Source organism: Manis pentadactyla, chromosome 11, assembly GCF_030020395.1.
Source record: "Manis pentadactyla isolate mManPen7 chromosome 11, mManPen7.hap1, whole genome shotgun sequence".
Taxonomy (NCBI): Eukaryota; Metazoa; Chordata; class Mammalia; order Pholidota; family Manidae; genus Manis; species Manis pentadactyla.
In genome coordinates this window covers 27540061-27563261 of record NC_080029.1, presented here as the reverse complement: position 1 = coordinate 27563261, position 23201 = coordinate 27540061, and the positions used below count along the sequence as shown (strand labels likewise).

At 49.9% G+C, this 23201-nt stretch overlaps 2 protein-coding genes across 8 annotated transcripts in view; one reads left to right on the top strand and one right to left on the bottom strand.

Moving 5' to 3' along the window:
• Positions 1–22: 22 nt before the first annotated feature.
• ISCA2 (iron-sulfur cluster assembly 2) lies at positions 23–8851 on the top strand. 3 transcript variants are annotated; one of them, XM_036913202.2, is made up of 5 exons: positions 23–165; positions 330–432; positions 556–671; positions 1112–1257; positions 7268–8851. In XM_036913202.2, the coding sequence occupies exons 1-5, from the start codon at positions 95–97 to the stop codon at positions 7324–7326; spliced, it is 495 nt and encodes a 164-aa protein (XP_036769097.1). In that variant the 5' UTR covers positions 23–94; the 3' UTR covers positions 7327–8851. The 3 variants fall into 3 exon arrangements, with proteins under 3 accessions (XP_036769097.1, XP_036769100.1, XP_036769096.1); XM_036913201.2 differs by having other exon boundaries at positions 58–165; positions 327–432; XM_036913205.2 differs by having other exon boundaries at positions 1112–8851.
• A 2-nt stretch (positions 8852–8853) lies between these two features.
• LTBP2 (latent transforming growth factor beta binding protein 2) overlaps positions 8854–23201 on the bottom strand; it is a 92876-nt gene continuing 78528 nt past the window's right edge. For 3 of the 5 annotated variants that reach the window (XM_057488326.1, XM_036913191.2, XM_036913194.2), the window contains 18 exons: positions 21144–21263; positions 20000–20122; positions 19646–19771; positions 19092–19217; positions 18173–18295; positions 17964–18089; positions 17415–17537; positions 16594–16725; positions 16191–16316; positions 15490–15633; positions 14166–14357; positions 13965–14048; positions 13145–13273; positions 12675–12812; positions 12420–12587; positions 11808–12089; positions 10663–10812; positions 8854–10155 (listed from right to left, as the gene is read on the bottom strand). In XM_057488326.1, the coding sequence (XP_057344309.1) occupies positions 10010–10155; positions 10663–10812; positions 11808–12089; positions 12420–12587; positions 12675–12812; positions 13145–13273; positions 13965–14048; positions 14166–14357; positions 15490–15633; positions 16191–16316; positions 16594–16725; positions 17415–17537; positions 17964–18089; positions 18173–18295; positions 19092–19217; positions 19646–19771; positions 20000–20122; positions 21144–21263 (2558 nt within the window). In that variant the 3' untranslated portion in view covers positions 8854–10009. Of the gene's footprint in view, positions 10156–10188; positions 10539–10598; positions 10813–11807; positions 12090–12419; positions 12588–12674; positions 12813–13144; positions 13274–13964; positions 14049–14165; positions 14358–15489; positions 15634–16190; positions 16317–16593; positions 16726–17414; positions 17538–17963; positions 18090–18172; positions 18296–19091; positions 19218–19645; positions 19772–19999; positions 20123–21143; positions 21264–23201 lie in introns of those variants that run through there. The other 2 variants (XM_036913193.2, XM_036913195.2) reach the window with 2 other exon arrangements.

Below are 23201 nucleotides of genomic sequence, written 5' to 3'. Positions count from 1 at the left end.
GTGTGTTCGAAGGCGGGCCTCCGAGGGTTCCGCCCCTCGAAGCCCATTCGGAGAGAAGGATTGGGGCAACGCAAGGGGCGGAGTTTGTGGAAAGATGGCGGCCTCTCGGGGCTTGTCACTAATGGCCGTGGCGCTGAGAGCGGTCACCCCTTGGCCTATGGGCAGGTACCAAGCCTAGAAAGGCGCCTGGGAAGGGCGTTAGGTTGTGCGTCTCCTGGACTAAGGGGAAATTAAGGCCTGCGGGGAGGTGAGGGTTGGCGAGAGGGCGACAAGGTGGAGGTCGCCAAGTGCCCCCTGCTCCTGGATTTATGCTCCTCCCTTGTCAGCAGGCTTCTCGCGGCCTCCCGCGGACCTCAGACGCGTCGGGAAACATCGTCCTCCAGCCCCGAGGCGGGCGAAGGGCTGGTGCACCTCACCGACAGCTGCGTCCAGGTAGGAGGCGGGACGCGGAGCTGCGGTGCCTGGGCGGGGGGCGAGAGTGCGGGGATCTCCCCTTTGCCTACCGACTCTTCTTAACGCCCTTCTCCGGCCTGATCCCCCCTTCCTGCATTTCAGAGGCTTCTGGAAATCACCGAAGGGTCAGAATTCCTCAGGCTGGAGGTGGAGGGAGGTGGATGCTCCGGATTCCAATACAAATTTTCACTGGATACAGTTATCAACCCTGACGACAGGCAAGGAAGAAGGGGTGTGTGCTCAGAGAATGTGCGGGGCGGATAAAAGTGGCTCCAGTTAAGGTGCACTTTTATCCCAAATTCAAAAGATTTGCCAAGGATGCTTAACACCACCCTTCTCACATAGTGGGGATACAGAGAAGGTTTGTTGTCTTGATTCAAAATAACTGTTATAGGAGAAAAATTGGCCTGCCTAGGCCTGTAGGTTACTTGGTAGGCAGGCAGGCAGACAGGACAATCCAGGCCTAAATCCCTAAACATTTCTCAAAATTCATTCCACTGAATCTTTTTGCCCCAGAGAAAATCGGCACATGTTAGAGGCAAAAAGGGCTGTTTCCTCTCTACTTCAGAAAACAGAGGATGTGCACCTCTGGGCTTCGGAGGGTGTCATGTTTTTGGTATTTATAATATTCACTAATGCTTTCCTCCTGTCTTTTCAGGGTATTTGAAAAGGGTGGGGCAAGAGTGGTGGTTGACAATGATAGCTTGGCTTTCGTGAAAGGGGCCCAGGTGGACTTCAGCCAAGAACTGATCCGAAGCTCATTTCAAGTGTTGAACAATCCTCAGGCACAGCAAGGCTGCTCCTGTGGGTCATCCTTCTCTATCAAACTTTGATGCAAGGACAGGTGACCCAGAGATTGCTTCATTTGTACCAATTTGAGGAACCTGGGATTAGTTGAATTCTAGTGGTTTTTTTCCCGTTATGTCCCTCTCTCATTATTTCCAGGAGTGTTGTGTTTTGCTTCCATTATTTTCAGAATACGAAGTTTTTACTCTTGACTGAATTTCCCTTGCACAGTTCTAAGGCCAAACCCCTAGGTGCTATGACCTAAGATTTTTTTTTTAATTTTTTATTAAGGTATTATTGATATACACTCTTATGAAGGTTTCACATGAAAAAACAATGTGGTTACTACATTAACCCATATTATCAAGTCCCCACCGTACCCCAATGCAGTCACTGTCCATCAGTGTAGTAAGATGCCACAGATCCACTATGTGTCTTCTCTATGCTACACTGTTCTCCCCGTGATCCCCCACACCATGTGTACTAAACATAATACCCCTCAATCCCCTTCTCTCTCCCTCCGCACCCACCCTCCCACACCCCTCCCCTTTAGTAACCACTAGTTCCTTCTTGGAGTCTCTGAGTCTGCTGCTATTTTGTTCTTTCAGTTTTGCTTCATTGTTATACTCCACAAATGAGGGAAATCATTTGGCACTTGTATAACCTAAGATTTAATAACTGTTTGAAACCCAGTATAATCTAGAGGCTCCAAGTTTCCAAAATTTGGAATTACTTCTCAGACCTTCATAGCTGCTTGTTTATATGTGTATATCTATGTATAAAAGCTTCATTTTAAAGAAAAGTCCTTATTTAGGTGTGTTTTGGGTCAGAGTTGTAGATTGTGTAGTTTGAACACTGTTCCTAGGCCAGAGAGGGTAAGAAAGGCAAAGGAAATGTTCTCTTTTTCATCTCACCCTTCCTAAATGCTCTAGTTGACTTATCCTTATTTTCTATGCAGCCCGTTGACCACTCCCATTTGTTAGGGCAGATCCACTTTCCTCTCATACTCATGAATCTGCTAGATTCATAAAACCAATATAAATAACCCATAACCCAGAAATCTTGGACCTAACCTCCACTGATAACCTGAATTAATTTCAAATATGGCCTCCCTTCTCCATACTCATATAGGCATTTCAAGATTATGTGATCATTTAGGATAGATCCTATTTTTAGGATATGTTGCTTCACTTACCTTATGATGTAAAATGTCTCTGGTGCCATGCATAGCAGCATGTGGGCCCTTTGTTGGTATAGATAATAGATACTTAGGGAGTTTCAGGTTGGATTACCAGATAAAATGCAGGATGCCCAGTTAAATTTGAATTCCAGATAAACAATAATTTTTTTAGTATAAGCAAGCCCCAAATAGTGCATAAGGCATACCTAATACTAAAAATCATTTGTTTATCTGAAATTCAAATTTAACAGCATCCTGTATTTTTATTTGTTAGATCCGGGAACCTTACTTTAGGGTCACTGAAAGGAGCTTTTTAAGCACAATTCCTAATGAATTTTAAAGTACTTGTTTGGGTATGGCCCTTAAATAGGCAGTAGAGCTAGAAGTAGTCATGGTATGTGTGTGACAGTGCTGGGGAGCCAGAACTGCACGGGCAGACAACTAAAAAAAAGATAAAACATCACCACCTTGACAGATGATTTATTAATGCTAATGGGAAACCACAACCAACTTGAGTCTGTAAGAATTATTGGTTCAACTCATCTTTTCCTTGAAAGCCTAAAAGTTTATTACCACAAAAACTTGCATTTCTGGACTGGATTAGTATTAAGGTTGCTCAATAAAAGAATTTACCATTAGAAAAACAAATACAGAGTTTAGAAAAATGTATCTGAGACAGAAACTTAGACGCTTCCATTTTCAATATGGGAAAACCCAGAACTTAGAGAAAACAAAAACAAACCTATTGTGTGTACAGTGTGTTTAGAAAGGAAGGCAGGGGACACACAGAAGCCTGAGCAGAGAGAAGGGGGCAGAAAGCAGCCTACTGTGAACAAGTCTGTGCATGACTTTGTTAGGACATTGAGAGTTGCTGCTGATTCTTGGACCTAATGAGATTCCCAGCTATGTCCTCTTATCCTTCTTAAGAGATTTTGCTACATTTTAAGTGTTAGAACCCTTCTTCCAGAGTATTTTTGTGGGTTATTTATTGATTTGGTGATTTTAAAACTCCTACCGAGCACAAGCATAATAGCTTTAGTTGCTAAATAAACAGTTAAATTGCAGTGGCCAATTAGGAAGGAATAGGGTCTGCTCAATATATGTTAGTACCTACTGCTAATGGGAGAATAGAAATGTTGTGTTTAGAAAGAGTGGATTTGGGAGAAATCACCTCACTTCATCACTCTGAGAAAGCTACACGGGGAAACCTGAAGTGGTAACAAGAAACCTCTGTTGGAGCAGAGTCATAAAGAAATTTTAAGAATACAACATGGGGAAATAGTAGAATAGCATCAGGGAACTGTGTGTTTGGAAAAATAGTAATCATGGTTAATTGGGTTTAGGATCTTATTAGGCCCTTTGTGACCAGATGCCCTCTTGGCAGGCCATGAAAGCCGGCAGATGTCTGCAGAAATTTTGCTGACTGTTCAGATTCATTTAGGACAACTTTATACTCTTTCAGTATCAATTGGAAGATTTTTTTCCCCTCCCTGATACTTTCAAGGGGGAGCTTTTCAAGGCCCTTTTGAGGAATGGCAGGAACATGGGACAAGCATCGTGATTAATTTTTCCTGCCTATGATGCAAAATGCTGAGATAAAAATAATATAGTGAGAATAAGGAGGGACTCCATCTTAGAGCTAAAATTCCATTTTAAAAATCAACGAGTTAGGTAAGATTCCTAACGTACTTTATTGTAGTTAACCAGCAACTGACCCTATCTTAAGGCAGGGCAAGCAATCCTAAATGATGTTTCCACTGCTTGCAGGTAGCCATTACCTTGGAGAAGAACAAGATCAAAAAATTCCTTGTGTTAAGTTTTATCTTACAGAATGTCTAGAAGACTGTGGATGATGACAATATCTTTCACTGTAGATAGACATCGTGAGACCACAGTTACCTACTCTCCCTTGTCTCTTTACCCCATTCTTTAAATCCTTAAAAGATATGAATCCTAAGCATCCTAAGCCTTAAGCGTGCTTCTGGGGCTGCCCACACTCTTGTTTTGAAGGTGTACTTTGCTTTAAGTAAAGCCACCTTGCTGTTCAAATTAATGCATTTTGTCTCTGCACTGTCCTAAGCCACTTGGGAGATTAATAAGATACAACTTTTCCCAGTGGTAAGCGTCTTTGTTACTTTACTATTTCATTCAATTTTTTAGACTTAATCACAAGTCTCTCTGTTCTACTCAGACAAGTAGGGAAGGGCTACTGAGATCTCTGATTTGGGCTTGCCAGTTCCCATCAAGTCAGTGACCCTGATGGGACTATGGCTGTACAATCATGCTCTTTAGTAGTCTTCCCTAAAATCTCCTTCCTTTGCTTTGGGGATGTTATCAGAATGTAGTCTCACTCCGTCCAGTGCTCCACAGCTCTCGTAAATCCTGGGGTGATAGGGGCTTAGTTGCCACACCATGCAGATTCAAGCAGACACTGGATGCTGGGTGACCCTGGCTTTACGAGTTGGCAAGGTGCCAGAGTCCAGCTCCAGCCAAGGTGTGGGTCACGAAAGAAAGGACAGCGTTGGCGAGTGAGGAGACAAACACCTGATCAAGGTTGTAACATCTCCCGACATCAAGCAGCAGGGTCTTTATTTTTATATCTTTTAAAGGTTTACATAATGTTAAACATTTTTCTTTAATCATGAATAGTACAATTCTTTTCCTGTCAATTTACATAATTCCAGCTTATTACCCTTAAGTAAATAGCGTCATTTCTTTTAACTTTCCCCTAGTCTATTGTGATTAGGTATTCATAAAAGCTACGTGCTAAGTGCTAAACAGGAAATGGCATAAGACAGCGTGTGAGCTAAGCGTGTGGGCTATGATTTTTACTTTAAGCGTGTAAGATTATATAGTGTTTAAGATATGTGTCTAAAATATGTCTAAGGCTATATAAAGTTTAAGCAGGTTATATAAAATGCAAGCTATATTAAGTGTAACTTTATTATTAATTAAATCCTATCCTACACATGTGGGTTGAGGCTTACATCTAAAATCTAGGGATGGTACTCCTATCACCCATTCCTCAACATTCCTACAAATACAATAAAAACACCTTATCCTTTCATAATATTCATTCCACAATTTTAGATGTTTACACCTCTCCTTCTGCATTTACAGGCACTAGGGCCTTGCAGTCCTCTTTAATCTTTCATATAATGACACTAAATCTGCTCTTACTACCTTACCATTAATATAATAATATTTTATCATAAATTTATTATAAACTTCTATATATGGGATAATTATAAATGTAAATCTTATTTTACTCATAACTTCTTTCTTCAAGGGGAATACTCTTCTAATATTATAAGCAACATAAAAGGGGGGCCCTGGGTAGTGGGGACTATTAATCTCTTTTTATTACTTTGCTATTACATATAAATTTCTTGGGAAAATGGGCTTTTTCCATGGGAGTTTTTCCATGCCCCAGGTTCCCATAACTTCTTCTCTGCCAATATTCTAAAGAAATTCTGGTTAGTCATGTTTCAGTTGTTACAAAGGAAGGAACAAACCACATCTAGTTTTGAGAGGCCTGGGTTGTTCTGCCTCACTTCTTCATGGCAGTATGCCTGGAACAGTTGGTCCCATAATACTGCTTCCATTTCCAGAATTGCTGCTTTGATCAATATTTTGGGTTATGTTATTTACTAAAGATTAATAAATCTTAAATACATAAGATTTCCCATATATGAGCCCAGTCACCAACATCATAACTGCAAAAATAAGTGTGGGAATTAGCAGGGGCCAGCTATGAGGTTTCCCGTTTTCAGGATTCCTTCTCGTGCCTGGACCTTGTCAAACAGCATGAGCAGCATGGCCCGTGCCAGCAAGGGATTTGCCCTGGGTCTAGTAGGAGTTCAGTGAACTTCCCTTTCTTCCTGCTTTTGCTACTCCTCGGGTTTTAATGAATTCCTTCCTTACCTACACTCATCTGACCTGTTAGTGAATTCTTTTGTGATCAGAGTCAAAATCCTTCCGAGTCCAGGCTGAAGTTGCACCTAGTGTGCAGGGAGAGGTCTCCCAACATGCAGCTGCCCCCCAACACTATTCCAGAATTGGGTTTTAACTTTGTATACATGGCTAGTGAGTGCCTGGGGCAGCATGCCCCCTTTCTCCTTTGGCAAAACATAATAGTGCAAGAACCAAAGGGAAGGGAGCCTTGCCTCTGCTTTATGTTTTTAGCTCCAAAGAGGGGGCCTCTTGATCAACATCCAGATATTACCTCGGTCATGTGATTGATAGTGACTCCTGGTATGCAAATTATAGATGTCCCACCTGCCCTTAGTGTCTTTGTGTGGGAATGTTGACTGATTACAAGACGGGAGGGAAAAATAGGTTCAGAAGATAAGGAAGGACTGCTAAAGTAGGTGTCCAAGAAGGTATTCTTTCTCTTTCTTCTGAGAATTGAGCTCTGCTTTTTGAGTGGAGGGCCAACATTGGGCAGGGGCATCTGTATACAGAAGTTGGCAGCACTGATCCTCGCAGTAGAGCCTCCCTTGAAATCTGGGCCTGAGCTGATGCTGCTGGCAGTGGGCAGGGCGTCATACTGCAACATTAATACGGTTTTTTGTCTTTGTCTCAAAAGCAGGAAACCTCACTGCTTTTCTACTTTTTGAGGCATCCAGCACTGATATTTATGATTGCTCTTTTAAAATTCCTGTTTGCCATTTCTCCACAGAAATACCACAGGGCTGCTTAAAGGAAGTTTGCTTTAAGAAGTTTTGAAAAAATTATCATGTGGCTTTAATTGTAAAATATAGTCAGATAAATGTATAAGGAGAGGGAGCATTTAAGTAGTCTAAGGCCAACAGCTGTATTTAAAAATATTTTATTTTTTTTGAATAGGTAATACATATGGTACAAAAGTCAAAGAGACACAAAAGAGGATACAGTGGATGCAGTGAACAGTCTCCCAATCCCATTCCCATCCACCCTGTTGACCTCCCACAAACCACCATTTTTTCTAGGAATTTGTACCATAGGTAGAATCCCATACATAAAATGTGAAATAACATGGACAAGAATATTCATTACAGCATTATTTATAATAGCAAAAGATAGGGAGCAATGGAAATGTTCATCAATAGGGGACTGATTAAATTATGATTTATCCAGTCAGTGGAATAGCATATAGTTAGAATGAGCTCATTATGTGCAAGTATATTAAGTGAAAAAAGTCAAGTGTAGAACAGTATGCAGAGAGTGCTGTTTGTGTTTTTGATTCAAGGAAATATGTATATATGCATGAAATATCTCTGGAGGGGCAAGCAGGAAAGTGAGGGTTGGGAGGAGGGGCAGTGGGAACAGCATTTAAGTAGGTACAGTGTCAGCAGGGTATCCTGAGGAGTGATCAGAATTTCTCTGGAATGTTGGGTATAAGGTAGAGTGACAAGGGTGAGGTTAACAGATACCCAATTCTCTTTCCCCTTTCTTTAGACAAATAACAGTATGTGGTAAATATTGTTATACACAACCTTCCTTTTTCCCTTGATCTATTCTGGATTTCTTATGAGGGCACTTAAAGCCACTTCTTTTTTCCTTTTGAGGGCTGCATAGAAATTAATGATTTCTAATCTTTTACTGTTAAAAATAAATGCTATAATAAATAACCTCTTACATTTGTCATTTCACATTTGGTGAGAATATATCTGAAAGGTTAAATTCCTAGAATTGGAATTACTGATTCCAAGAGTAAGTGCTTTTGTAATGTTGAAAGACATTGCCATATTATCCTCTTCAGAAGTTGTATGAGTTTCTTCTTCTGTCAGTTATGTATGTGAGTGCTTCATTCCCCAGATCCTTGCCAACTAGGAGTCTAAACAAACTTTTTGGTCTTTGCCAATCTGACAATTTTTTAAAAAGTGTCTCAGTATGGTCTTAAAAACTCTCATTTCTTTTACTATGAATGGAGGTCAGAATTTTCGTGTGTTTTAAGAACTATGTAGTTGGTCTGCTGAAAACATCTCAACTAGTATAGTGACCTAGAGCAAATTATTTAGGCTTTGTATATCTCAATTTCTTCATCTGTAAATTGAGAATAAAAATAGTAAGTAGGATTGTTGGATGATTAAATATATTTGGTGTACAGCACTCAACATAGTGCCTGGCACACAGCAAGCATTCAATAAGTTATGTGATAGCTGACAATCAGAGCAGCAGGTAGGACAGGACAGATTAAATTAAGAAAATAGCATTCATCTCCCTATCTCCAGGCACACAGCCTTGTTCATTTACATTGCCATTCAACAGAGACGTCCAAAATCAGAGTTTCCTTGTCTTAGAAGGTAAAGAACCTTTTTCCCATTGGAGCCCAGTCAGAGGCTATTGGCAGAGCTGGTGAGGGGGGTAGCACAGCTTCATATGTAATATTTAGACAGCCAATATGGTAAAGAAATTTGGTTTACTATGAAATAAAACAAAAACGGAAGAGCCCAGATGTACATTTCTTTATTCCACCGTGGTTCTAAACTCCTAGCTAGCCAAGGTTGGGGTGGGTCTCTACTTGCCAACTCAGAGGGATGCCAGCTGTCTGTTTCACAAAGAGGAAGGGGGCTGAGGCTTCTGAGTAGACAAACAACATAGAAAATCTGGCTTCCCCTAAACAAGCCTATACCTGTTTTCAAGCTAGAAAATAGACCTTTTTATTTTTAGCACATCAAATTGGTGTCCACAGGAGGAGAGCCCAGGAGAGACTTGTTTCTTGTAAGAAGCAATAGGTATTTAATACAAGTCTTTGGAGGTGGGCACCCTGTCTTGTGGCAGCACTTGCTGTGGTGCACAGGAGCTATTGCTGGAGAGATTTTGAATGTTTATTTACCTGAAGCTACTGAATATTTTCTTTAGCCTTGTGTAAGGCCCAGGCTCCCCCTTTCTTACCAATTCTTTGTGTTTTTCATACTGTCCTCTTGCTGCTTTTGCAGGCTCCTTGCTCCCCTCATTTATGCCTCTTATACTCAGCCATCTAGCTTCAGTCTTCTCTGAGATGAGGGGATCTTCTGCTCCTCCCTGGGGCCACTGAACTGGCTAGAGGATGGAGATGTGGCAAAATATGGCCCAAACTAGATTGGCTGAGTGGCGGTGATGGTTCTGAGGAGGCAATGCAGCTACTCCCCAAAGTTCCTCAGTCCTTTTTTGCTCAGTAGGTACTGAAGGACCATCCAAGGGCAGATGTAACCCAGTTGTGGAATCATCAGGATGAAGTGTGGATCATGGCTGGAAAAGGTGTCTGCAGCGTGAGGCCAAAGGATCTTGTGTGTTTGCACAGCTTGAGGGGGTGGAGGACCATCCTTTGGTAAGCATCCTGTGGCAAGGCCAGGACAGATAGCAGGCTGGGCCTCATGGTCAGTGGCTGAAGCATTAAAGCATCTGGTGGTGTTTGAGCCAAGCAAGGGCATGTGGCATGGAGGCAGTGACAGAAGCTCCCAGCCCCAGCCCAAGCTCAGAGAGGTGAAGAGCTGGCAAGGCTGACTCGGAGCTGGGCTGCAGGGCCTCCCGCCTGATGTCTTCATGGTGTCTTCCCAGCTCGAAAGCTTCCTCGCCTGTGGCTGGGGCCATTTCCAGGTAGCTGCGCACACGGACTCCTCACTGCTACTCCTTAGCAGTGCAGTGTGGGGGGCCGGCCTCCGCCACAAAGCCCGGGGAGCAGTGGCAGCGGTAGGAGCCTTCCGTGTTCTCACAGTGACCGTGGGCACAGAGTGCAGCAGGCCCGTTCAGGTCATCACACTCGTTCACATCTAAGAGGAAGGGAAGGAGGAAAGAGCTGTAGGGGCCCAAGTGCCTCTGGCTTGATGCCTCTCCCCCTCTGGTCCTGCAGGGGAACCCTAGGTGTGGCAGCTAGAGGCTGAAGTCACTGTTCCAAACTGAGCAACTCAAGGACACAGAGCAGATGGTGGTGAGTCCATACTGTGCCCAGGAGAGTGACCATGCTCTTTTGTCTCTGCTTTGCTTTGGTCTAGGAACCTCCAATGGAAAGGGCTTTCTAAACAGCCTCTGGCCTGCCTTGGAGCTTTCTCACCACTCAGCCTGGTGCCTGGCAGCCCCACTAGGTGGCAGCAGGGGATGTCCTAGTTGTCTTAAGTCAGGAGTGTCTCCCTAGTGAGTGGTGGGCCAGTCTGACCTTCCCACTGCGCCAACTGGGCCATCCTGCTCCCTGAACATTGCCATGGGCCAGTCTGACCTTCCCACTGAGCCAGCTGGGCCATTCTGCTCCCTGGGCATTGCCACTCTGATTTGAAACTTACCCACACAGACCATGTGGGCCGTGTCCAGCTGGAAGCCCTCAAAGCAGTCACAGGTGTAGCCCTCCCGCACACGCACACAGCGGCCATTCTCGCAGCCATCAAGAATGCCGCATTCCTCTGCCTGAAGCCCTTCGAAGCCAGCCTGGTGCTCTGGTAGGAAGGAATCAGAGAAGGAAGCTGAGACCTTCTCACCCCCCGTTAGACTCTGGGACCTCACCCTCCACTATAAAGGGCTGCCCTTACTGAACTGGGGTCGGGATTGGGAAAGTCACAAGACTCAAAAGATTTTAAAACCAGACAATACTCAGAAAATCAGTATGTGTCATTTTAGGTGGGGTGAGACATGCTATACTTGAAACAAAGACTCCTGGGAGGTTGGGATGCTGTTGTCACAATGCCTGGGCTCCTGAGCAGTTGGGTGTCTCTGTACAGTTTTGGTTTTGTTGTGGTTGGTAGTAGGGTGTTAAAATCTTTACATAGTGGTTTTGTGGGAAAAGGATTGGCAGCAAAGGGGGTTTCCCCTCACTCAACACAAAGCAAAACTTCTACAAGATCTGCCTAACCCTTTTCTCTCTCGTTGTAGCCCCCCAGCCCTGAAAAAGACCCTACCCCTGATTTCAGGGCAGTCTTAGTCTGAGAGGGTGGCTGTGGCTCTGGCAGGTACTGCATCCATGGCACAGATGCCAGGCCTGACTTCCTTGTTGGAGTCCAAGTCCTGAATGCTGCTGGGGTCATTGCCACATACTGACAGAGCCACCGTGGTTGGCCTTTGAAGTGATTAGGAATCCTTAATTCAGACTTCAGGTCACAAGTGTGAATCTATAGAGCAGGTTATTCTGCATGCTGAAACTGGTGTGGAGGGGCAAACAGACCAGAGGTACCCTATCCACTTCCTCTCAGTCTACCAATTCACAGGGAAGCCTTTGAAGTTGGGATGCATGTCCTGTATCTGTGTCCCCTGTGCTGGTTCTTTAGAGGGAGTTGTTAGGGTCTGACCCAAGCCTTCGGAATTGTCCCTTGAGTGACCCGTGAGAGGGCTCAGTGTGTTTTTTCCCTTCCCTGTCCTCACCCTGCTGGCAGTGATTAGCAGGTGGAGGAGATGGAAGTGAAACAGCTCTGGTTCCCATTTTTGTGGCAATACAGACCTGGATGGCTGGCCACATAGTGGGGCTGGAGTTCTGAAGGCCGCAGGGGAGACTCAAGAACTGGGAAGTGGTCCCCTGGGTGGTCAGCTGTGTTAGGGAAAGGTGGCTCAGGGATGGCATCCTCAGGGCCCAGGTAGTTGTAGAAGGGGGCCCCGTCTGGGCCATAGAGGCTGTAGTTCAGGTCCTCGGGCCCAGGGCCATATTCATAGCCTGGCCGGAAGTGGACCCCAGCCTCCCGCTCTGCTTCAATCCGGGCCACGTTGCACAGCTGAGCATAGACCTCTGTCAGGAAGGAGGAAGAAAAGAAGTTGGGCCCAATTCCTGGTAGCTAAAGCCTGGCGTGCTGTCCCCCGGCTCACTCCCCAGCCCAGGAGAGAGGGAGCACGCAGGGACTGATGTCCTCTGAGAGCTCCTGGAAGCACTCCTCTCTGCAGTCCACCCGCTGCCCTACTTTGTCCCCAAAGAACAGGGAGGGAAGACAGGCACACTACTCTGATTGCTCTACTCATTTCTGAGCCCCCTTTACAAGGTGAGGGCATCCCCTGCCCTGAGGCTCTGCCAACTCTGCAAGTGTTTCCAGGCCTCTACACAGAGGCACAGGTGCCTACTCACCAGAGCTCCTGGGGGGGCACAGGGCACACTGCTGGCTCCAGGCCTCGCCGTCCTGGCAGCAGCATTCTGTGTATGTGGTGCGATGGCCATGCAGGGGTTGGCTGCATACATAATTGGTGACTTTTTTCCAGCAAATGTCCATGTGGATGTCATGGTCAGGTAGGTCCTCTGGGGGTGCAGGGGCAGGGCGTGAGCCCCCCAGCCCAGGCCCACTGCTCCTACCGCCCTCCCCCCGCCTCCCACCGGCCCCCCAACCTGTGCTGCTGGTGCTGTTCACACAGTGCTGCTGGCTGAGGTCCAGGGTGAGCGGGGGGCTGCAGAAGCAGTGGAAAGAGCCTTCTGTGTTCACACACTCGCCATTCTCACAGGCCATGGCCTGGCACTCATTGACATCTGTGGTGGTGGGAAGATGGGAGGAATGTGCGGGCAGTGCCAAGGTGGCTTGTCCAGGGACCACCTTCATGGAAGGGGGTTTTCTTGTAACTGATAATAAAGAGGTAGTACCCTTCTTCCCCCACCCCTGCCCCAGCCCAGCCTGCCTGACCCCTCCCAGGGGATGCCTTTCCACTGTGTGCCCACGGCAGTCACTGACCGCCCACAGCACCCTCCCCACAGACCTGCCTGCTGCCATGAGCACTTCCCCAGGAGGGGAGTCGGCTGGCAGGGGCTGGGTTGAGCATTCAGCTGTGGGCCCGAGGGTGGGGAAGGGTGGGATGCATCCTCACCCTCACACTTCCTGCGCTCTGCATTGTACTGGTAGCCAGAATCGCACAGGCAGATGTAGCCAGGCACTGTGTTGAGGCACCGGCCATTCTGGCACAGACCAGGCCCGAACATCACACACTCATTGGCATCTGAGGGAAGGCAAAGCTGAGGTGAGGGGGAGGTGAGCAGTAATGAGGCGGTACTTAAGATGGGGCTCCCAAGCTGGACTTACTGGGTTTAGCGGCCCTGTCACTCGCTAGTCAGGTGACTTTGGGCAACTTCTTAATTTCTCCTTGCCTCAGTTTCCTCCCTGAGGCTGTGGAGAGTACTACTTAGCCTCTTAGAGCTGGTATGAGGATGAAAAGGTTCATACATGGAAAGTGCCTACGGTAGTCCTTGACACAGAGCAAGCACTTAAGTAAAGCTACTTCTCTTATTATTTCCTTCCCCGGCTTCAGGCTTAGGGCTCTGAAGGGCTTAGACCCAAACTACCCACTTTGAGTATGGGTTCCCCGAAGTGTCAGGCTTGTAAGTGGGGCGGGGAGGTAAGCTTCTGCCCCCGGCCTCTGTACAGCTCTACCACCTGCTCTGGCCCTGGGCCTTGTGACTGGGTTAGTCAGCGTCATGGTTTGTTCCTGGAGGGTTCAGACTCGGGGAACAGGGAAACCAGGTGGAGCTCAGGTCAGAACTTCCAGCTAAGAATCTACAGGTGGTTAGCCTGGGAACAGGAATGAGGGAAGCGACCAGAGAGACGCAGAGATCCCCTGGGGGACCTAGAGGGCCAGGCTGGGCCCGCTCAGGTGAGTGGCATTTGGGGAGAAGGGTCAGTAGGGAGGTCACCTGTGTACGTGGTCTGTCCAAACATCCAGGCTCCTTCCACAGGGATGTAGCCTTTACCACTGGGGCAGATCTCGCTGAACGCAGCTGTGCAGGGAGACATCCAGGCTCAGAGAGGGAAAGCCTCTGCCACCTTCTCTGCTCCTTTCAGTGTCACCCTGCCAAGCTGGCCCTGAGAGGATCTGGGACCCTTGGGAGCCTTACCTGAGTCCTCGACTGGGCACGGGTCACAGGTGTCTCCCCAGGCGTGGCCCTGGGTGCAGCAGCACTCGGCCTGTGTGGTGTTCCGGCCCAGAAGGCTGGAGCAGGGCAGCTGGCCATTCTGCCCAGAGTAGCATTCCATGCGGATGGGGCCTGGAGGGTGGTCCCCTGGCAGGGCCTCAGGGATGCTCTGACCTGTGTGACAGACGCCCCTGATTATTGTCTGTCTATGGCTTTCTGGGGCACCCTGGCCTTTGAATTTATTTTTAAAATTTAGTGTTTAGCAGTTTACAAAATGCTTTTACCTATGTCATCTCACTTGATGCTCTCCACAACCATATGAGGTGGGCATTATTATTATCAGCTCCCTTTCGCAGATGAGGCAATTGAGGCTTAGGGAAGCTAGGCAGCTTGTCACAGCCACCAGCTATTAAGTGGCATAGAGAGCAGGGATTTGACCCCAGTGGTGCCAAAGCCCCTGCCTGCTTCCAGTACACCACCCTGCCTTCCTTCACTGTAGCGGGTGCCCGCTGCTCTGGCACATGACACGGCAGCCCCTCTGTCCATTCCTCTGCTTCATTCTGTACCCCAGCCTCTCCCACTCTTTCGTGTTCTAGGGCCTGCTTGCTTTTCCCCAAGTCGGAAAAGGCCAGCTGAGTGCTAGTCCAGCTTACAGTTCAGGGTTGAACCCAGCAGCTCTGGGATGGAGTGGGAAGGAGAGAGTTGAGCTTAGCTCAGCTTCAAGGCTTCCCTTACCAGAGGGCTCCCTGGGGTTGCATTCAGGGTTCCCCCAAGACTCAGTCTAAGATCCCTGAGCCACCCTAAGTTGGTGTCAGAGTTCCTAAGCCTCTCAGGAGAGAGAAGGGGGCAGAAACAGGTCACAAGATGGGAAGGCTTCTCTCTCTCTGCACTTGCTCCAAATACCATTCCACTTGAGGCCCTGAGGTGTCTGGAGAACGGTGGCACCTTAATTAACATGCTTGCTCCCCCTGTTGGTAGGATGTGCACACTTCCCCTACCAACCTGCCAGATGAAGGTGGAGTTGCAGTCTCCCTTTCTTGCCCACTTTATGAGAACCTATTTATGCAGGTTCATCACAGCCCTGAAGCCTCATGATGTCCCCTGGCCTGGTGAATTCCCCTTCTTGCCGTGACAATCACTGCATTCCGACTCCTCATCCCTCCGCCTCCATTCCTAATCTGCAGCCCAGCCCACACTGCCCCAGTGCCTGCCCAGGCCCCCCTCTGGAACTGGAACAGTGTAAAGACTTTGTAAGCCTGGAGTGGTGGTACAGAATTGCACGGGGTGCTGAACGGGTCCTGCTTACCCCCAGCCACACGAGGGCGGCAGTGCCCTTGCTGAGCGTCATATTCCTCCAGGTCGCTGGCACAGAGGCACAGGAAGGAGCCCTCCACGTTCTCACAGAGCGCCGCCCCACACACTGCCAGCATGAGCTCACACTCGTTCACGTCTGCCAGGCACGAGGACTGCTCAAGGGTGGAGAGGAGGCAGCCCCTGCCCCCTGCCCCTAGCCCAGCGGGCAGTTCCTCTTCTCATCCCCCCAGAAGAAACAGGCCAGGTCTTGGGGGAAGGGCAGACAGTAGGAGCAGCAGGAAGGAGGAACAGATGAACAGAGGACATGAGCTGAGAGCAAGGAGAAGGGGGCAGTAACAGGTCATGAGATGGGAAGGCTTCCTTTCTCTGTGCTTTATCCAAATGCCATGTCTCTTGAGACCCTGAGGTGTCTGGAGATGGGTGGCACCTCAGTGTGCTTGTTCCCCCTGTTGGGAGGATGTGCACACTTCCCCTACCAACCTGGCCAATGTACCCGCTGAGGGTGGAGTTGAAATATCCCTTTCTTGCCCATTTTATGAGGACCTATTATGGGGCAATGGGGGCCATGAACAGTTCAGGAGGAGGGCCCTAGGGCCTCTATCCGGGACAGTCAAGATCTGTGGAGATGGGATCAAGCACCCAAGGGCCTTCCCTTCCCCAGCCCAGAGCCTGGTCAGCTCAAAGGCCTCTCACCAACACAGTCCCAGCCGGAGGACGAAGTCTCAAAGCCCTGGTCACAGAGGCAGCGGAAGGAGCCATCAGTGTTGTCGCAGAAGCCATGGCTCCCACACATGGTGTCGTTGGCACACTCATCTATGTCTGTGGGACAGTGGGGACTGGAGTATAGGGTGCACACTATTTGCTGGGAATACTTACTTGGTTTATTAACACCAAGCTCTGTAAAAAGTGACTTTTAATCACAGGACAAGAAAACTCTTAACATTCCTCTTCAATTTTTGTGTAAGCCCTGCTGTATGGAAAATATACAAACTTCAAACAGGTGCAAAAAGTGTCCTTGGGAGAAAGTAGTTTTTAGCTGGATACATGACCAGTAGGTGTCCTCAGTCCCCCCTCCTCCACTCCGCTCGCAGCTCACCAATGCAGTCTCCAGCTGGGGCCAGGTGGAAGCCAGGCTGGCAGCTCAGGACACAGTGGTAGGAGCCAGGGCTGTTCTCACACCTCAAGGCTCCACATACGGAGTCTCTGTAGTCCTCACACTCGTCAATATCTGTCCCCAGAGTCATGAGAAGAGACAGAAGTGGCCAGGTCACTGCTCTGGCCACTCTCCCCCCCCCCCCACGTCTGGCATTATAAGGTCATGCCCCTCAACCTCTGGGGTCCTTGATCTGTTCCAAATTACTGTTTGATCTCAATCCCAGAATATCAAGTTCAGGGTCACTGCCCCTGACCCAGCAGGGTGAGCATCCAGGAAGAGAGCTGTGTGCTGTTTAGGAAAGCACTGAGCACCTAGCCCCCGTGACTCTTTTCTCCCACCCTCTTCCCTGCAGCAGAGCACCTTACACTTAATCTTCATATAAAACCTTCACCAAACGTATTACAGAGTTGTCATCACGTCTGTCTCCCTTGCTCAATTTCAAGATTGTCCATAATTGTTTGTCCTAGCAAAAGGTATTGAAACTAGCAGGTGCTTAATAAATGTCTACTGAATCGATTTGGCTTAAAAACTAGATGGTGTGCTCTGCTCACACACGGATTATGATTGTCTTCATTTTGTCATCCTCGGACAGTCCCTGAGCCAGCAGTCTCAATAAACGCCTTACCCATTAGATGATTAATCTGGAAAGTGCTCTGCTTCCCAGAAACTGCAGTCCTGGTCCCAGGGAGCCGAGGGCCAGGCATGGGTGGAGGTGGGCAGACCTGGGGTGAAGCCCTGTCCACTCCCCTGGGAGCCCTTACCTACACACTCCCCACTCTCTGGGGAGGGCTGGAAGCCGGGCTTGCACAGACAGTTGAAGGAGCCCTCAGTGTTGACACACCGGCCTCCCAGACACTGGTCAGTGACCACACACTCGTCCACATCTAGAATAGAGAAGTTGTCAGCAGACCCTGCCCTGGGGCACCAGGGCCCTGTGCAGCTTCCTCTGGGCCCTAAGTAGCCCATAGGTGGGTCCGGGAGTGACTCAGGGTAGGAAAGGGCTGGAAGATCTGAGCAAGAGTCCAGAGCTGGAAGCTAGAGGCCAGGCTAGGGGCAGGAGCCCTGGAACTGGAGTTCTGTCACAGGGAGAAGGGTGACAAACAGTTCAGAGGGTGCACATGTAGACATCATGGAGAAGCCCTGGTGAAAGACTCGGAGTCCCACCCTGACTCCCGGCTGCCTCTCATCATGCCCAGCTGCCATCTTCCCAGGTGGGGCTATGGGCATTGTCTCTTTCAGGACTCTAGACGTAGCCTTCAGCGTCACTGTGCTGCTGCTGGCAAGTGGACATGGCCAAGCTGGGATCTCACCCTGGCAGCTGGTGCCCCCCTCTGCACTGGCGAAGCCTGGTGCACAGAGACAGAAGAAGGACCCGTGGCTGTTGAGACACTCGCCGCGGGGTGCGCAGTACTCCTCCTCCACGCACTCGTCCACGTCTGCAGGGAGAAGTGGGCACTGGTGTCTCCCCACCTGCCCACACTCCTGCCTCCAGTTCCTAGTGGGGAGACGAGCCACTCACCCTCACAGACGGTGCCGTTGGCCAGCTGGAAGCCCGGGTGACAGAGGCACTGGTAGGAGCCCACTGTGTTCCTGCACATGCCTCCCAGGCAGCTGCTCCGGGGGTCTTCACACTCGTCCACGTCTGCAGGGTCACATGGGGAGGAAGGCAGCCGATGACAGCCCCTCCCATGGACAGGAGCCAGCAGGGAGGTCTCCAGAAGGCCTGTCACCTGCCTGAGGAGTCTGGACCCAGAGGGGGATTCTCCCTTTATAAAGCAGCACAGGTGCGAGCGCAGGTGACTGCAGCTCCCTCCCCTTCTGCCCCAGCTCTGCAGGCGTCCCTGCCTCTGGCTGGGCTTCTCCAGCTGCCCACACAATGCTCACCTTGGGGACACTTGGCTCCTCCAAGCTACCCTGCCCTTATCATGGCTGAGATGGCTTAGATTTTACTGAGAAGCAATGGGAAAACAAAGGAGAAATAAAGGAAATGGTACTAAGAACTCGAGAAGGTAACAAACTACATTCTTCAAGCTGGCCTGGCCTACAGTTTGCCTTGTACAGGCTGGTGTTTTCTGAAATGTGGTCCCAGCACCCATCCCTCTGAGGGAACTTCCTGGGGAGCTTGCTAGAGATTCCGAGGCCCACAGCAGTGGCTGACCTAGCAGGTCGGGGACAAGGCCCAAGAAGCTGCATGTTGAACAAACCGCAGCGAAGTCTATGATCCAGTGGCTCACTGGCCCCCTAGACCCAGGTCTGCAGTCACCTTTCGAAAACTCCTGTGTGGGGATGGGTGAAAATAGGTGATCCCAGCTGCCCTGCCATCCGAGGTGGACAGAGAGGCCCCTGGTCTGGAAACACCTCCCTGCTGTCACCTGGTCACTCCCTTCTCTAAGGTGAGGGGTTAGTCCCCGCACATGGGGTAGGAGGGCAGCTCTCACCTTCGCAGGTGTGGCCCAGGGGGCTAGGCCTGTAGCCCTCGCCACAGTCCCTGCAGGAGAAGGAGCCCTCGGAGTTGGTGCAGACTCCCGACGGGCAGACTCCCGGGAAGGCACACTCATCTAGGTCTGGGCAGACAGACAGCCAGTCACCCGGGGCCTGGGAGGGCTCCCTCCACCCGGCAAGGCAGGCACCTTCCCGCGCCTCTGGCCCCCCTCTCTGAGCATGTAGGACTCTCTCCTGGGCAGGAGCAGGTCCTGGCTGTGGGCCTCCTGCAGGGCAACTCCAGCACCCTGTCCCCAGAATGCTCCTGGGGTAGCTCTACTGTCAGCTTCCCTCTTGTCTCAGTGACTCCCTTTTCCTCCTGTTCCCCACTTCCAGTTTGGGGGCTTATAACAATAGCTCTCTTTGGAACCAAGTCCATTTATAGGGTCCTCTAGGCTAGCCCGGAGACCCTCAGCATCAGCCTAGTGCTGGGGCACAAATGGAGTGTTCTTGGGGAGGTAAGAAGACCTATATTCTCAGCCCCCTGTGGCAATCCCTTCCCCAGAGTTACCTTCACAGGCAGTTCCATCCTCATTCACCCAGTACCCAGTCTCACAGGCCGAGCAGGCGAAGGAGCCCTCGGTGTTGAGGCAGAGGCCCGTGGGGCAGGAGGCCCGGCTGGCACACTCGTTGACATCTGAAACAGGCCACTGAATTCTGTGTAGGACTCTGCTGGGCAGACATGCCAGGACAGCCAGAGACTGACAGGTGGGCAGGAGGAGGGGAAGGACAGGTCTTGGCAGCGGTGTGCTGGGCGAGCCCGGTTAGGGGTATGGAGCCAGGGGTGGATTAGGTGTGTGTGTGCAGAGGGAAGGAACTGCAGGCTGACGCGCCTGTAGAGAAAGGTGCTTCAGTATTTTTGTACCTTGGCAGCCCTTCTCATCTGAGGTGACCTCGTAGCCCTGCTCACAAGAGCATCTAAAGGAGCCCTCCAGGTTGATGCACCTTCCATGGGTACAGACCGCGGGGGTCAGACACTCGTTCACATCTGTGGGAGAGAAGTCCAAGATGGCAGGCTGGCCTCCTTTCCTTCTTGCAGTCCCCATAGTCAGGCTTGCAGCATCTCAATTATGAGGCCAGGTAATCTGCTTTCAGAGGGCCCACAGGTCACTCCTCCTGGCTTCACCCACCTGGGCGGGCCAGGGTGCCCTTCCCAGCTGAGGTCACTTCAGCTCTATCTGCTAACACAGAGCATCCTGCATATGTCCTAGGAAAGGGGTCAGTGTCCCTCAGCCATGGGGCTGGTTCGGCCCATCTGAGGACAAGACCTTTGACCTGCCCTACAGTGGGTCTGAACCTCTCTGGCCTCCCACCTACCAACCAGACTGGTATGAGCCCATGTTCCCAGTTCAATAACCAGCTTCAGTAGGTGAGTGGGCAAGGCAGAGAGAGGCCAAGCTATGCCTGGGTGGCGGGGCGGCAGTCTCGGGAGCCTGGGAAATGTCTGCCCTCTCCAGAGCCTCAAAGCATCTATTCACAACTCAGTCCCTCCTGGCATTCTGAACCCGGGTCCTTCTTCCTGCGGGGGCTGAGGGGAAAGAACATTCTTCCTACAGCTGACAAGCAGCCCCTCTGGAGGGAGAAGAGCACTCACTGTTCAGTTAAACCTTGCTGTTTAGACTTTGCTGGTGAGATGCAGAATAGCAGACGACCCCTTCCTCCCTGGGGACCACAGGAGGGCCTGGCTGCCAGCTCACACCCCCAGAGTCAGGCTCTTCCCAAGTGCTTGGCACCTCGCTCTACCTATCAGCATCAAGCCACAGAAGCTTCTGGGACCTTGGGCTGTAGCTCCTGGATGAATATGGCCAGGAGCCAAGGGGCCCCCACCCTGGCTGATTCAGGAGGGCAAATCCCCAGCAACGGAAGCCCGCCCACCTCATGTCCAGCGTCACTCGGGAATCCAGCCAGATCATGGGGGACAACAGGCTGCAAGTCACTTCCCCCTGCCCACCTCTTTCCCTCTGTGTGTGTGGGCTCAACCAGAGGTCTTGAGGCCGAACAGCCCTCACCTACACAGCTCCCGCTCTGGCCCCTGTAGCCCTCCTCGCAGGCCAGACAAGTGTAGGAGCCGGGGGAATTGACGCATCTCCCATCAGGGCAGGTGCCGGGGTGACGGCATTCGTTGATGTCTGCAAAATAACAGCCCCTCCCTTGGTCACACCTTGGAACCACAGCGCACAGGAGGTCTGTGAGGAAGCGAATCCTTGGCCGGGGAGAGTGAGGAATGTCAGTGTCTGTACAGATGGAAACGGGGAAAAACCTGGTGTTGTCCTCTGTTCCCAACTCCACCTCCCACCCACTGTCCTGGACAAAAGAGGGAGATCGTCATTCTCCTGGAGGAGGGCCACCAGCTTATGCAGTTTCAGAGATCCTACTGCCTGGGAGGAAGACTACTCAGCACCACGGAGAACACACAGGAAACAGGGCCAGGGTCAGAACACAGGCTTTCTGTAAGGGATGAAAGTCAGCAGCTGCTGTCACAGAACAGGACACAGGTCCTGAAGTGGGGGGTGAAAACGAGTCATCCTCGAGGCTGGTTGGTATGCAGACGCCAGGCCACATGAAAGCCCTCTGTCCCAGGGAACAGGGGCCCTCTCAAGGCCTAAGCTTCATCCTGAGGGTCCAGAAGAGGAAGTCATACACAGGGCAGGTGGTTATTCAGGTAGGTGTCTGCAGGGTGATACCCAGAACTCCTAGGTAATCTTGAGGACACTGAAATAAGGCTCATTTCTGGAAAGAGGGCAGTCAAGAGTCCTTAGTTGGCTTGTACTAAACTATTCTAAGAATTTCTGTAAAGACAGAGATGGAGAGAATGAGACAAAGATGGAGGGAATAAGGGATCTAGGAGCACCAACACTGGTGCCCAGGAGACAGCAGCTGGCACCACGGCCTGCTGGCCTTGGCTGAGGTACCAGCAGGAGGGTGGGCAAAACCTGGGATGGATAAGCAATCCCTGCTTTAGGATGCAAGACTTGGCAGATGAAGAAAAGGAGAATGAAGTGAGGGTTCCCTCTAAGACCACATTGAGAAAACTGAAGTCTTTAGACCTGTCCTGTAGAGACCAGGCCTGGTGGCAAGGAGATTAGGTTTACCAGGAGCAAGGAGCCCTGACGTCTGTCCCATTTCAGGTGTACAGTGTAATGATCTGGGCACATCTGCAGAGGTGGTGCATGAAATGTCTTCAGCTGGCACTGTGCTCATGGCGCCGGCTCTCCACTTGCCAGGCCATGGGGTCTTTGGCATCCTGGTTCCTTGCTTCTGGGTGAGGCCAGGGGACTAGTGTTAACCAATGAGCTATGAGTAGGTAGGATGTGCGTAATTTACAGAGCACAGTGTTTAGCTGAGTGCACCCCTGCAGAGTGCTCTCTCTTTCTTCCGTGGAGACTGGCCACATTCAAGAACATTCCGTGAACATTCCATGGAGACTGGCCACATTCAAGGACCTCCAGCTGACCCATGATGGACATGTGGTCGTGGTCAGATACGAACTTGGCTGTGTCCTAAGTCACTAAGCTTGGGGTTGCTTGTTGGTGCATGTCTACCCTGGCACACCACTGCCGGCTTCCTTCCTCAGACCGGAGCCTCAGCCAGCAATTATCAAATGTAAGGGGTCTGTCAGCAAGTGGGCAGAAGATCCAAGCAGTCCTTTGCCTGCCTCTGAGCCAAGGAAGGCCTTCCTGAATGGGAGTGGATGTAAGCCGATCGAAAGGAGCCAGATAAAGATTCTGGATGAAGATTCTACTTCTAACCAGTCTTGTTAAGGGCATAGGCTCTCATGTCACCAGACAGCCTGAGACTATTCCACTGACCTCTTGGTGCCTGAACTGGAGCTAGATTTTTCTGCCTAGTCTAGGGTTTGAATTTTAATCTAAAATTATGGTATATTTTGGTAGGTTCTAATACCCTGGTTGTCAGGGGAGGGAACTATGTATCTTATTTATTGCTACATTCCGAGCCCATGGCGGGGCCACAGTTGGCATTTAACAAATGTTTGCTGACCAAAGAATGAGACCATGTGACTAAGACTTCACACTCTTTTGGTATGGTGGCTGCTGAAGAGACCCCAG

Excerpts from the sequence above, each read along its gene's own strand:
- ISCA2 (XM_036913201.2), top strand. The coding sequence starts at position 95 with ATGGCGGCCTCTCGGGGCTTGTCACTAATGGCCGTGGCGCTGAGAGCG. Across the intron at positions 433-555 it reads TCACCGACAGCTGCGTCCAG|AGGCTTCTGGAAATCACCGA; the intron begins GTAGGAGGCGGG and ends CCTGCATTTCAG. Across the intron at positions 1,258-7,267 it reads GGCACAGCAAGGCTGCTCCT|GTAATACATATGGTACAAAA; the intron begins GTGGGTCATCCT and ends TTTTTTGAATAG.